This window comes from Lagopus leucura, unplaced genomic scaffold (assembly GCF_019238085.1).
Source record: "Lagopus leucura isolate 7727_CA_CO unplaced genomic scaffold, USGS_WTPT01 Super-Scaffold_806, whole genome shotgun sequence".
NCBI classification, from domain to species: Eukaryota; Metazoa; Chordata; class Aves; order Galliformes; family Phasianidae; genus Lagopus; species Lagopus leucura.
The window spans coordinates 1,563,010-1,579,223 of NW_024962260.1; the positions used below are offsets into that span (position 1 = coordinate 1,563,010).

At 43.2% G+C, this 16,214-nt stretch overlaps 1 protein-coding gene across 1 annotated transcript; it reads left to right on the forward strand.

The window, feature by feature from the left end:
- Nucleotides 1-283: 283 nt before the first annotated feature.
- On the forward strand, nt 284-15,403 carry CRKL (CRK like proto-oncogene, adaptor protein). Its single transcript, XM_042865771.1, has 3 exons — nt 284-762; nt 3,357-3,819; nt 11,596-15,403. Exons 1-3 carry the CDS (start codon nt 449-451, stop codon nt 11,728-11,730), a joined length of 912 nt encoding a protein of 303 aa, XP_042721705.1. The 5' UTR covers nt 284-448; the 3' UTR covers nt 11,731-15,403.
- The last annotated feature ends 811 nt before the right edge of the window (nt 15,404-16,214 follow it).

Consider the following 16,214-nt stretch of genomic DNA (forward strand, 5'->3'; position numbering starts at 1 on the left):
GGCTCCGAGAGGGGAGGGAACCCGTAGAAGAAAGCGGGAGCCCGGCGCTTCGCCCCTCCCGTTTCCCTCTCATCCGGCGCCGAGACACCGTAGCGGGATATCCTCGCCACCTTTTCGGACTGCCCGACCTTGCAGCCCGCCCGGGCCTGAGACAGGCGGGAAGGATGCCGCCCCGCACGCCGCGCCGCTGAGCACATCGGGGCCCTGAGCGCCGCGCCCGGCCGGCCCCGCCCGGCGATCCTCGGGCCTCCGCCTCGGCGGCACGGGGCTTCCTCCGCCGCATCCCCTGTCCCTTTGCCGCCCGTCCGCCGGGCTGGGCGCTTCCTCCTCGCCCCCGGCCCCGCCGTCTGCCCTTCCGGGCCTTCCCCTCCCGGCTCTCCTCTTCCCGCGGGGCCTCCGGGCTCTTGGCCTTCTTCCTCCCCTCCCTCGCCCTTCCCCGTTCGGAGCCATGTCCTCCGCCGCCCGGTTCGATTCGTCGGACCGCTCCAGCTGGTACGTGGGTCCGGTGTCGCGGGCGGAGGCGCAGACTCGGCTGCAGGGGCAGCGGCATGGCATGTTCCTGGTGCGGGATTCGTCCACCTGCCCGGGGGATTACGTGCTGTCGGTATCCGAGAACTCCCGGGTGTCCCACTACATCATTAACTCGTTGCCTAACCGCCGCTTTAAGATCGGCGATCAGGAGTTCGAGCACCTGCCCGCCCTGCTGGAGTTCTACAAGATCCACTACTTGGATACCACCACCCTCATCGAGCCCGCGCCCAGGTGAGTGCTGCAGCTCCGGGATCTGTGCGGGGTTCGTCTGCTTTGAAACTCTGGGACAGGGCTCTCGGTGATGGCCGTGGGTTGCTCGTTACGGTTATCATCAGTATAGCGAGTAGGGCCCGTCCTTGTGATGAATATAAGCAGATGCGGAGGCTCTGGGAACATCCCTGCCACCCGCTGTAATTGTCTTGCAGGAGGGTGTGGTCTTGCTTTGTATCAGCCTTCTGGTATTGTCCCCTTACTGGGACGGCTGAGAGAAGCTGGCTCAGAAGTCTTCCCCTCCCTGGCTGAAGTATGGCCTCAGAACTCAGTTGCTCTGGCCTCTCATCCACAGTGATTCCAACAGGTCGTGCCTTTGTGATTCCTGCTTCGTGGTGCTGACTGAATTCTCGTGCATTCAAAAACATTGTTTCCCAGACTTAGAGAGTGGCATTCCCCCAGAAGAGGGCAAAAGCATTTATCTCTGTTTGCTTATGGCACTCTTTGTCTCTGCATATGCATACACCAAGAAATGCTCTTTTAGGAGGATGGGAAAATGTGAGTTGGCTGTGAGCTCATTCTTTGTCCTGCACCCAACACAGGGCATACCTGCAGGCTGCATCACTAAACAGCTTACCAGTAACCCTGGAACATATTTATTTCATCCTTTGGGCTTCCTAGATAAAAGAAGGAGAAAAGCTATTAAAATAATGACACAGTTAAAAAAAAAAAATCAAATAGCTTGAATTCTAAATTCTGCAGCTGAAGGGATTTCTTTCAGGTTAACAAGTTACTGGGGGGGAGGGGGAACTTTTGAGTTTTAGAATCACAGTTTAACGTTATTATAGTCCAGTTCTTAATCACAATCACTAAGTTGTCAAAAGTCGACCACAGCGTCAAATTGAAAAAGGCAAGTGGTCAGCAGGCTCTGCAGAGCTGTCAGGTGGTGGGAGGAGCGTGACAAAGCTCTGGCCTCAAGAGCTCCTAAAGCTGTTGAGAAACCTTCTGGTAGTGGTTGTGCTGTGGCTAAAGAAAAGGGTAGGTGAAAAATTCCCTCATCTTTTACAGGTGCTGAAACATTTAACTGGAGCTGCACAAGGTTATGCGTATGTTTAAAGTTACAGACAGTTTGGAGGAAAAAAGTCTATACTGCAGTGATGTTCTTGCTCATCTCTGTTCTTGTTAACCTGGGTACTGTCAACCCTTTCTGAAAATAAACCACCTCATTCTTAGTCATAGACAGCAAGGACTTGGCTTCCACAACTTAAACTTAGTTGATTCCACTTGTTCTCTGGGTATTTGTGTCATACCTTGCATGAAACATTTCCTGAACATCTTAGTACTACCGTATTTTCAAGGCATTCATTGCAGACAGATGTTGGTGGTGTTCTCAGCGCACAGAGACAGATGGGACCTGGCATACTGTGACCTGAGGTGCTTTTTCATAAAGCTACAAAAGGGGTTGAAGTGGTTATCCACAGTACAATTACTGTTCCGAAATCTTGGGAAAAAAATCACTGACATGGTTGATGGTTTGGACTTCTGTCTATATTAAAAAAACTTGGTGATGCAAGAGAGAGAGTGGGAGGTAGCACTTCCAGATTTACTTTCTTTAAATCAATGGGCTACATTTAGAATAGGGGTAGACAGAAGTTTCTTCCAGAACTGTTAGTTCTCATTTCTCTCGAAAATTTGGCCTTTTCCGTGGAACGTCTCAGGTGCTTTTGCAGGCTCTTAGTTCTTCTGACTTCATGAAGTGCATATATATATATATATAATAGAAAGCAGTGTTTGTGGTATGTTCCTTCCAGCAGATGTTAGTATTTCCTCCTGTTTCTTATGAAGAATGTCACGTTATGCTATTAGGTATTTAGATATTCAGGAATTACAAGTACTCTTAAATAGAGTTGAAGTTAGGACAATAAGATCAGGGAGCTTAATTCCGTATTACTTTCCAGAATGGAAGGGAAATGTGTGGTCTCCTAAGACCATTAAATATGTCTCTGTCCTGAAACAAAGGGGTTTTTGGTATTAATATGGCTGCCCCTCAAATCCTGCATATCAGCAGTAGCCTTCTGGTACAAGGATGCTCTACTGCCTACAGCATCAGAAAGACTGTAGAGTTTATCATATTCTTCCTTTCACTATTGCTTCCATTTTCCCACTGTGCCCCCTCAGGTTTGCCATTCAGGGTTACTGGATTCTTGACAGAGGTGGATGCTGAGGTTAAAGATGGAAATGCAATGAACTGGAAAGGGTTATGTAGCTCTCCAGAAGCTCCTCCCCAGTCAACCAAAACTTCTTCACTTATTCTTAATATATCACAACTTCTCATAACTTAAGCCACAGAGGTCTTTATTCTACCTTAACATCTTCACAATAATCCAAAAGAGAAAGTAAAGCAGTAATTAAGGTTTTGCCTTATTATACCTTTTTTTTTTTTTCTTTTTTACATCTATGATAGCTTTTTATTGTATGTTGCTACATAGGTGAACAAGGTAGTTCTCCTTTACCTGGTGTTCCTTGTGTGCAGCTGGTGGCTAGTTTTGTTACTGGCAGTGCAAAACAACGGCTAATTGATATCCAGTTGATAATTGGGACTTTTTTAATCTCAGGTATCCAAGTCCACCAATGGGATCTGGATCTGCCCCTGCTATGTCTGCTGCCGAAGAAAACGTGGAATACGTTCGGACTCTCTATGACTTTCCTGGCAACGATGCTGAGGATCTGCCATTTAAAAAGGGCGAAATACTGGTAATTGTAGAGAAGCCAGAAGAACAGTGGTGGAGTGCCAGAAACAAGGATGGTCGGATTGGGATGATTCCTGTTCCTTATGTAGAAAAGCTAGTTAGATCTTCTATCGGGAAGCACGGCAACAGAAATTCCAACAGTTACGGTATTCCAGAACCTGCCCATGCTTATGCTCAGCCTCAGACCACAAGTCCCCTTCCCACAGTATCCAGTACACCTGGAGCAGTCATCAACCCTCTGCCATCCACGCAGAATGGACCAGTCTATGCCAAAGCTATCCAAAAGAGAGTACCCTGCGCTTATGACAAGACTGCACTGGCATTAGAGGTGAGTTTTCCCCTTTGTCTTACAGTTCTCCAATGGTTTTGAAAAATAAACTAAATATTGTTAGTGACAGAGCAGGTGTGGATGACTTTATGTGGAGTCTCTTTATCTGTGCCAAAGGACTGAAAAGTTCTGTTATGTTCTGAAGAAAGACGTACAAAAATTGCTTCACCTACACCACTTCCTTTGAGAAAATTGACTAAGCTACTTCAGAACCCAGGCCTAATGCACTGTTGTCTTGCCTATGGAACAGTGAATTATATTATAAGAGCAGTAGAATATATACATCCTTCTGTGGAAGTGACTTTGCTTCTCTACTTAATCTTAGAGAAGGGATGTTTAATTGATCATTCCAGGCTGAGAACTGAAGTAGAAAGGTAAGGATTGCTGATACAGTTATTTTTTCTGATTCTCAACCGTAGCTTTTTGGATGTGGGGGGTGGGGGGCTTAAGGAGCAAATGCAGGGAAACAAGCAAGGGAAGCAACAACACCTTAGCAAGCAGAGTAGGGATTTTAGAAAATGTTTTTGAACTTTTCCTGTTGCCTTTTCTCAGTTTGCAAATGAAGCTGCTGCTTTTCACTAAGATTCAAAAGGTTTTGTTTGTCACTTTTGGTTATTCATAAAAGTTTCCCAAAATTGCCCTCTTGTACAATCTCTACAGGTGATTATTGGCATAGGGTTAAAAATTAAATGTATCACTGTTTTCCTTGAGTCTTACAAAAGCTAGCAGCCTGTCATTTGTGAACAGTGTGTGAAAATCAGCATAGGAAGAAAAGTAAATTCTCTGCCAACTGCTCCGTACAGAAGATTCCTGCCAAAACTATTCATGCTTCTGAAGACAGTAAGGCAAGCAGTTGATTTTATGTTATCAGTGTGTCATAGAACAACTTGAGGGAACCTGCTTTGCTGCAAGGTAGCAGAACTGCTTGGGAGGATGGCTCTCACTAATGAATTTTCTCCTATTTGCTATTTAGTGACCTAGTTAATCCAATCATTTAACTGCCCTGATATACTGGTAGGATTCATTCTCTGGCCAGCATGCAGGTTTGAGTTGTGATTATAGCTTTTCCATCCATGCACAAAAAGAGAGCAACCTCATTTTGCAGCAACATATTTTTTGTCACATGTACCATTTCTAAAGAAAGCTCCAAATTCCTGGCATGATCCTCCTTTTGTTTGCTTAACACCTTTTGCTGGCCCAACCCTCTCAGGGCTCTGCATGTTCCTTAATCCAAACTACTGGAGGTCATAGTTAAACACTATTGAAAATGATAGGGTTCACTTAGACTAGAAGTTTTGTAAGAAGCACAGAAAGAACAGCTTATGGGAACGTTTGGGGGAAGAAAGTTAGCAGTGTTCTTCCAAAATAACAATATACTGCAGTATTCAGCCTCAGTCACAGTTCAGCTGTTGTGGATAAGAACACCTTGGTACAGTTGTACTGATTTGTAATCTCATCTAAACTGATACAACAGTCTGAAAGCAGAATATCTGCTTGCTGGCTTTAGCTTTCCGTGGTCAGCACACAAACAGTGCTTGAAAGAAGCAGAATACCATCTGGAGTAAATAAAGCTGTTGCATAGTAATCTGCTCAACTTCCTTTTAAGTGGAGAGATGTCCCATTTTCAAGCTGAACCCTGGGAAATGACAAGCTCTCTGCTTTCAAGTCTGATTGTTCTGTTGTATGCAGTTGTTTACACAAGCTGTCAAAATGTAAGACATGATAAAGAGCCATAGCCTGTTACAGAGAAGAAACTTGTTTGGTGAGGTAACTTTTTTTTTTTGAAGTTTCTCCCGTGAAAAGATACAATTTATAAAGTGAACATTCTACTGAAAATCCTTGTTAAGATGTTTGGTAGGATGTTTAACTTTGAAATAGTTTATAAAATGGGAAAGTTTAATGGCAAGCAAGTTTAAGGGTAATTGCCATGTCCTTTTTTTCCCCTATAAAGATACTCATTAGGAAGCATGGCATTTCTTTCTAAGACTGACATGTCACTGTGGTCACTTCAGTTAATTACACTGGCAGCGTGGATTTAGCATTTTTAATGAAATGATTGAAGTTTGCAGTTGCTCACTGTGACCCTACTGAGTTGTAGCACTGACATGTAGCATTTCCAAAGATACTGCGCACACACAAAAAAACCCTCACAATAAAAGCAACAGCCAAGATCTGTTTCTCTAGTTGTGTACTTTCGCCAAGAGGCAACTTCCTTCCTTTCTGCTGCTCCAGAGGAAGGAATATGAAGGACAGGGATGCAGTGTCCTGTATTTGTTGGAACCAGAGCTCTGTATTACAGGGTTACACGCTGCTCTTCTTCAACCTCGGTTTTCCTTGAGAAAACTGGGAGGGCAGCCCTGTGCTCAGAGGTTACACAAGATAGCGCTGGGTTTTGTAAGAGCAGAGACTGCTGGCACTGCTCCTGTGCTACAGGGCAGCAAAGCCTGCCTTCAGGTTTCTCAGCATTAATAATCTGTAGTTGTACGGCCAGGCTGATCACAGCAGTACGCTGCTGAAGCCTTGTTTTAAGGCAGTACATGATGTGCAGGTTTAAGTGCCCAGCACTCCAAGACCTGCTGCATTTTACCTTGAAGCAGCAGCTCATCTGCACAGAATTGAGTACTCTGCTTGGATCTATGCAGCAGCGTTCTTCATGTCTAGCAAAGCCAGCAGACAAACCAGTGATACATAATTCCTTTAAAAACTAGCAGTCTGTTTTGTTGGTTTTTTTTTCCCCCTTATAAAACAGAGTGGAATAACTTAAGGAACCAAAAAACAGGAGAGCAGCAGCTGCTGCCACTCTTTGGTCTACCAGGTGACAAAACAAAGTTCCTACCATTATTCTCAGTGCCTGTGAGGTATTTGTCAGACACCATTCTGAGGGCAGCAGCAGTCCTGGAGTTCATATCCAGATTTGTAATATGGTATCTTAAGATTATTTTTGACATATATACAGAGTTTCATTATATTTTTTTGTAGCAGTTTTTGTAAGTGCCTTTTTTCCTCCACACTTGTGCCAGCATTGTGTAGCATTAAGCAGCTGTATCTGCACATCCTATATCAAACATACAGATGTATTAATTTGCTAGTACAGAGTTAAGGTTTCACTGAAATATATTGGTGAAATGAATACCTGTTCACCACACTTGCATAACTGACACGATATTTCTCCTGAGCTTGTTGCAATTAGGTTACAGGTAACTTTTTTTCCCCTCTATTTTAAAGTTGAGACAAGTAGGGCAAAATGTGCTAGTAGTAGAACTTAATTAGGAAATTAGGTTGCTGCTATCACTTGACAACAAGCATAGTGCTTTTCTTAGCTAAGGAAATTTTGTCTTGCTGCATTAAATATTAAAATGCTTCCAAGCACAAGGATGACAGTTTTGCTTAAACTGTACAAGCACAGGTCCTGCATTTTAAAAGTTGACTTTGGAGCATTAGTTCTGATAGCTATTAATGGAAAATGACACTGTGGAAGGATTTCTGTGCCTGTGCTGATATGTACCAACTTCCCAGTATGCTACATTTGAAAATAAGGCTAACAATTACATTGGAGATTATATGCATTCTTAATCTTTGTGACCTCCTTTACCAGTTTACTTTGTTCCCATCGTGGCTGCATTCAGTGCCTTACAGTCCAATGCGTCTTCACGCTCAGAACTGTTTGCAGAGCTTATTTTCAGATGAAACTGAAAGCAGTAGAGAGAACCTAGGCAAGTTCCTGTGCTAAAGCTGTGACTTAGCATGGCTCAGGAACGCTCCTCTATTGAAGCTTTGTGGCCTCCAAATTCCATGCAATCACAACATGCTTAGCAGGAGACAGGCTATCATAATTTAATGGAAAACTGTGCTTTCTTGTAGTACTACAGTCTCACCTCTGCACTTCAAGTACAGGTATGACAATTGCCAAACTACATCGCTCTGTTCCTAGATGAGGCTAAATTAATTGTATCTAGAGGCCATCAGCATTTCTGTGCTGCCCTTTGACCTGTTCTAGCATCTCCAGGAATGATCTTTCTTCAGGTCTGAATGACTGCATGCTCTGGTTTGAGCAATAATTCTGGCTCAGAGCATGAAAATTAGGGTAACAGAGGTGTGCTCTCAGCCTTTTGGTTTCTTCAACCTTCCAGTATCTAGAGTCTCATTCAGAGTCTCATTTTGTCCTGCCTGTAGTTCAACCAAACTCTGCCTCCTTTTTTAGCTTTCTATCTTCTGGGGGCAGTGCGATGGAGTAATTTCATTGTTGGAATATCTATAGAACATGCTAAATTATCTGAGGTACGTGACTCAAATGGCATGCAGGAAACCTTTTCAGTGTATGAATCAGCTTCAAATGGAGACAGGTATGGAAGAGTTTAGAGTGAATGAAGTAAGCTTTCTGACTGGCATGTTCCACAACTTGCATTTCCCCGGGGCTTTGAATTCATGCTGTAACAGGGACATAATGAAAGGATGCTATCTAAAATGCATTTTGATTTTTATCGTTTGGGTGGAACCAGATGGCTGCATTTCAGAAGTATTACTCACGTCAGCAGTTGATGCTTCCATGCAGTGATGCTGGCATACTTTACAAGTGAATTGCTTATCTGAGGGATGCTGACACTAAGGAAGCGTTATCCTCATTTACAGATAAGGGCCCATGAGCTGTCCAGAATTGCACAGGAAGTTTGTGGCAGCAATGAGAATAGAACCAGATCTCCTGACTGTCCTGTTCCTAATCATAAGGCAACCCTTCCAACTGGTCTGAAACATTCTCTAAAAACAACAGCATGTTAAGTAACTTTCATGGGAGATCCCACCTCAGCTGACCCTACTGTAGAGGCTTTAAAGAGAATTTACCAAATACTGTGCTTGGGGAATGTTGGGGAGAGGAAAAAGCAGAGAGGGACTACTTGGCCGGATTCTTTCAGATGTTGCTAATCCAGAGGTCATTAACACAGATGCAACAATCACTTGCTCATGACATCAAGGTTCCTTCCCCAGAATCTTGTTTCAGCCTGCCATTTCATTCAGTCTTTAAGGCAACTGCCTTTTGTTTAAAGCAAAGGACATCCAGCAGTCCTTGGTATACAAGACGAAGTTTTGAGAAGCTTTTCTCAGCTACCATTCTTTAACAGCTGCTACAGATCTAACAACTCCCCCTGCCCAGTCTAAAGAACTTCCTGGATTGCTGATCTTCATGGCAGTTCATTGAAAAATAATACACTTACTGTATCTTTAATTTTTGCTCATCTGCAGTCCTAAGCCCATCCATGCTGTAGAAATCAGTCAAATTGAAGGATATTTTTATAGGCCTTCTGCACAAACTTCGGATGCAACTCTGCAGCACATGGCCAGAATTAAATCTGACTCAGAACACGAGTCTGTGTGTTTCTTTGGGCCTGTGTACTACCAATTTTTTTTTTTTCATTAATAAGATTAAAATGCTTCCAAGTGAATTGTTTCTATGGAGTGGTGCAAATAGAGTTTCCTGTTGGGTTTTGACTGTTGCAGTGAGGCTTTCTGAATTTGAGTCTGAATCCTGGAACTCAAATCTGTCCTCAAAAGTTACTTAAATCTAGCAGAGTAACATAGAGTTATTTATAGATGTTATCAGCCTTTTCCTGAAGAGGCTTCTGTTAGGTTCCTGTTTAAGTCATCTTGTTACTATATAAAGCTTTCTCTAGACTTTCCATTTAATGAGAAGTCAGACAAATTGTGCTTTTTCTCAAGCACGCCATCAAAGCAAGCTGCAGCATTCCAGGAAGAGATGGAAACCAGCCACACTGATGCTACAGGAGCATGCTAACTATCAGGCAGTGTGTAACTACTAGGATACACAGGCTTCATCTTTGAGCTTATGAACAGCATACATGAAGATGACAACTGAAGAAAGTCTCACAATTATCACAGAAACATATAGGAGTTCAGAGGGGATTTTCCTATCTGGAAAGTACAAGATGAGGATTGTTCCATGTGGGACATCTGGAACATCTGGGTGGGAAGTGGAAAAAACCTACAAGTAGTGGTAAAAGCAGAGCAAGAGAGTGGGGGCAAATGTATTAATTAAAGTCTAACTCCATTCTAATACACAACATCAAGCTTACATTTCTGAGAAGTTTTCAGAGCTCCAAACGCTGAGCACCAGAGTTCACTGTAACATCTTAAGTCTCATTTCAGGGTTCAGAATGCTTCTGAGCAATCTTCAAACAACACCTAGTGCAGTAATGGGAGCTGCTTTCAGGAGGCTCTAGGAATATATTTTGTAAAGTCAGCTTTTTTCTTTCATGGAAGATGCACACATCTTAACTGAGAAGTTTGAATTCAAAGTCCTTTGCCAAGGTCCTGAAGCCACCTGTGTCAGTTCTACACGCAGTGTTATTTAGATAATGCACACAAATTGTTACACATACTATATCAATAATACAAGGTAGTTTTTCCCTCAGAAAGATCACAGCTTGTTACCTCTGGAGCTTACAGAAGTTGGCTGCTGATCTGAAACCCAGCTGTGTAGTTCTTGGATCTCCTCTGGGGAAGAACCTTCTGAGGTGCTTGCTGTTGGTCATAGCGTGGCTCTACCTTTTGTGCCCTTAGCTATTAGCTGCTAATGGCACTTGTCTAATATTTACTATAGTTACCACATAGATGCAACTCAGTAAACAGGAAGGGAGGTGCAGTTAGAGGGCTGCTGCAACAGGCCACATGCTCAGCTCTTCTGAAGCAGTTCAGGGAGAAACGAGTGTAGGTAGTCCTCAGCTCTGCCTGCTGTAGCACACGTTGGGCTTTGCCAATTATCCTGATTCAAGTTAAACTCAGCATTAAACAGTGTAATTTACCACTTGGGCTGATGGCTTTTTTTGCTTGATCATAGCTTAGCTCGCCTTGTCTTTGGTCAAATAGGAAGAGACACAGTTGTGATAGGAAAGGTTCGACAAGTTGTTGTTCCTGTTTCAAATTCTCTGACGGGAAGTGAAGGTGAAAGCAGCAAACCAAGCTAGAATTTGTGCATCCCATACTCAGAATCACAGAATCACAGAATCACCCGGGTTGGAAGGGACCCCAAGGATCATGTAGTTCCAACCCCCCTGCCTAGCAGGGCCACCAAACATACACATTCAGATCAGGTTGCCCAGGACCCCGTCCAACCTGGCCTTAAACACGTCCAAGGACGGGGCATCCACAACCTCCCTGGGCAGCCCGTTCCAGGGCCTAACCACTCTCCTAGTAAAGAACTTCCCCCTAACATCCAACCTAAATCCCTGTACTCGGGAACAACTGTTTGAGAATGCTTTTGTCTGCTTTGGAAGCATGCAGAATTTTAGAGAACTACACCAAATTTCTTCGACTGCGACAGCCAGAGCTGGAGCTCTGAGTCTGTTTGCTACAGGAATCTCTTGGAAAAAGAGAATTTTCCTTCTAAGTAAACCTGCTAATGCTAAAAAACAAGTAGTGTGCTCTTTTGAATGCATGTTACATCTCATTACTTGTGGTAGCTTTAGTGATGTCAGCCTGTCTAAGCTAAATATACTGTAGCATGAAGTAAGCTTTTCTACAGGAAAAGGTGTGGTTCAGCAATTTATTGCAACATATAAATATATGTTAAGTTTTCCCAACAAGGGTGCAGATTCCAGCAACGAAATGTTTCAGCTAAATAAAAATAACTTCTTTCCCTTTAAAGCTTATGCAAAGCTATTATATTATATTCTTAATTCTCAAGCTGTACTTACTGTTCTTGTTCACTTGCTTTGTACCAAAGGTGAGATTCTCATGTGCTAATGGCTGTTTTTAATGATGCAGGTTGGAGATATTGTGAAGGTTACAAGGATGAACATAAACGGTCAGTGGGAAGGAGAGGTCAACGGGCGAAAAGGGCTCTTCCCATTCACACATGTCAAAATATTTGACCCTCAAAACCCAGACGAGAACGAATGATTCCCTTGATCTGATTTACACTGCTGCTTCCCTTTCCTGGCTCTCATTAGTGTTGTTTGAGGTGGGATGATGGCTAAATGGCACATTGCTAGCATTGCCCATTTTTCCAGCTTGCTGCAGTTTGACAGTTCTTTTAATACACATTTGGAATACATACAACTGAAGTCACTGCCTGACCTTCATACCATAGATACATCAACCAGAATTTGGTTTCACTTTTAAAACTGTATTGGGCCTTAAGCTGGAGAAGACTGAAGCGTATAGCAGACAAGCATGGGAAGAAAACCCTTCTTGAGACTTCCGTGGACTTGTTTTGGCCTGCCCAGTAGGAAGAGCCCTAATCTTAGAGCAAACATGCGACTCATCTGTTACTGTCCAACAAAAAGCAACAACAAAAATGCAATTTTAGGACTGAAGAAGACTTAGTTTTAAGAGAACCTGCCCTAAGGTAGTACACTTACAATAATGGTCTCTTTAAAGGACATTAATTGAAGCTTATGTATTTTAAGCAGCTGCATTAGAAGCTGCTCATTTCTGTTAACTCTTAAGCTTGTTGTTGACTTTCCTGAAAGTGTGTGTTAAATACAAATAACCATTGATTGAGCTGCATTGAAGCTGAGGCATTTATTTATAAGGAAACTTAGGAGGGGTTCACGCTCATAACCCATTTTTTTTTTTACATACATAAAGTATTTCTGTTGATTTTGCAAGCACTAACTGTAGTAAGTGAGCTTTAAAGGGAAACACTTTGGCCTGGTCTACACAGAGCCCTTCTGCAGTGTTGGAAGTAGACTTTATTAACTAGTAGTGCTTGTCACCAAGCTGTTACCTGGTAGGGAGATGGATCAGATTGCCACAGCACAAAGAAGTATAAAAGGAACAGGACAGAAGACGTTGGTAAATATGATAAAAGCCTGTTATTTAAACATAAGCCTTTTATACCCATTTCTCTGTAGGCTCACTTATCACTCCCAAGTTTCCTAGCTATACCCGCCCCAACTTGCTGAAGACTTTGAACACAGTACCTTTTTCTCCAGGGCATCTCCACATTGCTGTGCTCCTCTTCCAGAATTATTTTCTTTTCTCTTTTTTTCCCCTCACACCACAAATCTTTCCATGCTACAATCTTTACCCTTCCAAAGGCGTTGGCTCTGGCTTATATATGCCCTATACCCCTCCTACTCCCAGCATCCTCTAGAAAATGGTTAATTGGAGTCAGCTGCCAAGGTTTTCCCACCTTATAATTAATGTTTAGGCTGGAGGAGGCCACACGGGTGTCTGTTATCAGTACAGCTTTCTCTCCCCTTTTCTGTACATGAGCTGTACTGTTGTAATTGCACCTTTACTAGGGAACTATATGGTTGTGTTATCAATGCCATGCAGGTCAAGTCCTGAGCCTGTTACAGGATGTGAAAGCTTAGGTACAGTGGTATCTTCTGTCTTCTTTAAGTGTGTTTTCTAGGTGAACTGGAACATATTTTTAAAATAACTTGAGCACCGATTTAACAGAATACAGCCTGGATAAAGGAAAACATCTGCAGAAAACCAGGAATATCTGACAGGAAAACAGTAGTGCCCCCGTGCATTCATTTTTCAACATTTGAAGCTGTCTGTTGTAGCAAAAAGAGAAACTTCAGACACCTGCAAGCCCTCACTGCGTCCCACAAATGTCACTTTTATCGTTGCCTTCAGTTCCGATGCGTTTTCTTGTTGATTGTGTCACTTGATCCTTGTAAAAGTACATTGTTCTCACTCAGCTGAAAGTGCCATGAGGTCCTTGAATGGAAGACACTGAAGAAATGTACGAATGGCATTTCCAACAGGAGATGTAAAATGCTGTTGTGTTTGGTTTTTTTTAAAGAAACTCTCGGTTCATCTGTTAGTTATCTTTTGTAGTATTAATCAAGTGGCTGACGGTCTAGAAGTTCTTGTAGAGCATTTTACTACCAAATTAACTGTGAAGTAGAGTAGCATTGACTGAAGTGTTTGGTGCTGTAAGAGTAATTCTTGACAATAGGCATCGACGGGTTGTCTTGCAACAAAAAGCTACGCAGCTCTCTTGACTGAAGGAGGTCATGAATTTCTGTGCCCTGACTCCACCTGTACATTTACTACATGGATTGTACTACTGAAAGTCACCTTGTGAACACAGCAACTGCACTAAGCTCAGTCTGCTGCAGAGAAACCTTACTTCAGATGTGCCCTGTTTCCGGGCAGCTCTTCAGACTGGTTGTGGAATTCCTCCTTTGCATGTCCAAGTGCGTAAATAAATACTGTGAGATTTGAGATCTTGAACATAGCTTTTAACCTGTTGTTTTTTTCATGAAACTAAGCGTCCTGCCTCATCTCCTCATGGATGAGGTGCACCTTGAACACGTGCGTTGTGTTAGGTTGAATTATGTTCTGATAGCGCAGAAAAGCAAAAGATTTTCTTTCAAAACTATGCAAAAATGGTGTGTAGTGGCATCTGATGGAAAGAAAAGAATTGTTAACTTTCTGTGAACCAGATTTTGGGCCCCAGATGAGGTATTTCTCCGTTGCAGCGGTCAGTTCGGTGACGTTAGGTGTGCTGAAATGCAGCACGCTGCCCAACCGGCGCCGATTGGAGCCTCGCTTCAAATCGTGTCTTTGCCATTTTGCTATAAGACAAATATTTTCAGACAAAGACTGCATCTGGTCCCAGTGTGCTTCTCCTGGAAGGACTGCCTGGCTTCTCAGCCGCTCGCTGCCGTGCGTGTTGCTGTACAAAGCCTCTGCCGTTTGGGCTGTAACCCATCCGTGTAAATGAACGCTCCTCGGGCTGCGAGGTGTCCGTGCCACAAAGCACAGTGTGTAAGTGGTGCCACTACAGCTGTCCACCACGAAGGCTCACTGCCTCCCCTTGTGTGCACGTGTGTGTGTGCACACACTGAAGCCTCTGAGCAGCCTGAAAGTTTCAATGAAAACTGTTTCAATCCGTGTCCATCACTGGAGAAGCGCTAATTTAATTTGTGATTGTTTACAAATTGGAAAGCATCAACAAAAGGGAAGATCCTGTGTGGGTTGGGGCTCCGAAGAGCCCGAGCATTATTTTTGTAAAGGGAAAAAACAGCATTCTTTGTGCCATTTCACGTGCCTGTAAAGTAATTTTTTTATATTATATTAACATCCTGGGAACGAGTGGGGCTGCCTTTGTTTTCTAGTCCATTTTTCGAGCATTTTTCTCAGTACCTGCATCTGAAAGTGAGACCTGCCTAAAAGACTGCCTTTGGGGACCAGTGAAAGCATCCTCCAGCTGTCCTCTGCTGTTGTTACATGAAAATGCGTTTTTGGGACAAGGATACAATTATTGCAGTGGGAAAGGTGGCCTTGTATTTGAGACAGTCTTCACTGTGTAAACTTTAAAACACAATATGTAATTTAAAGACCATGATCTTCAGGCAATAATATTAAAGTGTAAGCTTTTAAAGTTTATTTTGGGGATCACGGCTTGTTTTATTTTTTTGTGCTACAAAATTAACAGTATTAAATGAATTATATTCTTAGAATACACAGAGTGTCTTTTCTTCAGATTAGTGCCTTTTTAATTTCTTACTCCACAGAGCTGGTCCCAACATCAAGCCGCTGTTGTTGTTGTTTTCTTTTTCCCAGTGCCCTGCTTGTACAGTCTCAATAAAAGTTGCCTCAACTTCCAGCATTTGTGGTTTTCAGTCCTAAACCCCCATAGTGTGAGCAGAACACCAACGGCCTCACTGCTGCTCTGTGGGTGAGCGCGTGCCAGCTGAAGCTTTGTGGAACCACAGCCAGAGGTGAGCAGCGGCTGTCAGCAGTGGGGATGCTCCCACGTTCCCTCCTGCTGTGCTGTCACTGCTCTGGGGGCAGACTGAAAAGGCTCCAGCACCACCCAGAGCACAGCTTCCTGCCCCTGCGCTGCCCCTTAGCGCTCTTCCTGTCGCTGTCCTTCACTCCGTGTTTTTCCTTTACTGTATCTCGACTGATTTACACATAGGCTTTTAATTTTGCTTTTATTTTAGTACATCTGAAGCAGTGCAGGTGGGAAACGTGGCATTCCAGTCCCAGTAATGGTGTCAGCATAAGATGTTAACAAATATCTGCTTTTGCAGATCAAGAATAGGAGGTCATCTTTTGCCTTTCTCCAGTCATTGCAAATTAAGAGTGGAGATAAAGCTGTAACTTTTTTTTTTAATATTTGTGATCATTCAGTTAAATCTTTAACAGTGGTTTTGAAACTTGAAGTGAGCTGTGGGGGAAAAAAGAAACTTAAGAGGAACATCAGGCTCTTAGATGCTGCAAGGGAGATGTCTTAAAAGCCTGCATTGTGTCCCTGGACTCTGTTCTCGTTACAGTGCATTGAGTTTGTGTTCTCTGACATCCAGCTGCCCATGACAGCAGCTCAAGCTGGGTTTGCTTGTAGCTTAGCTGCACACCAGCTTTTGCTAACTTAAATTCAACTGAGCTGAGTTAGGCCAGCCCGAACAGCATAA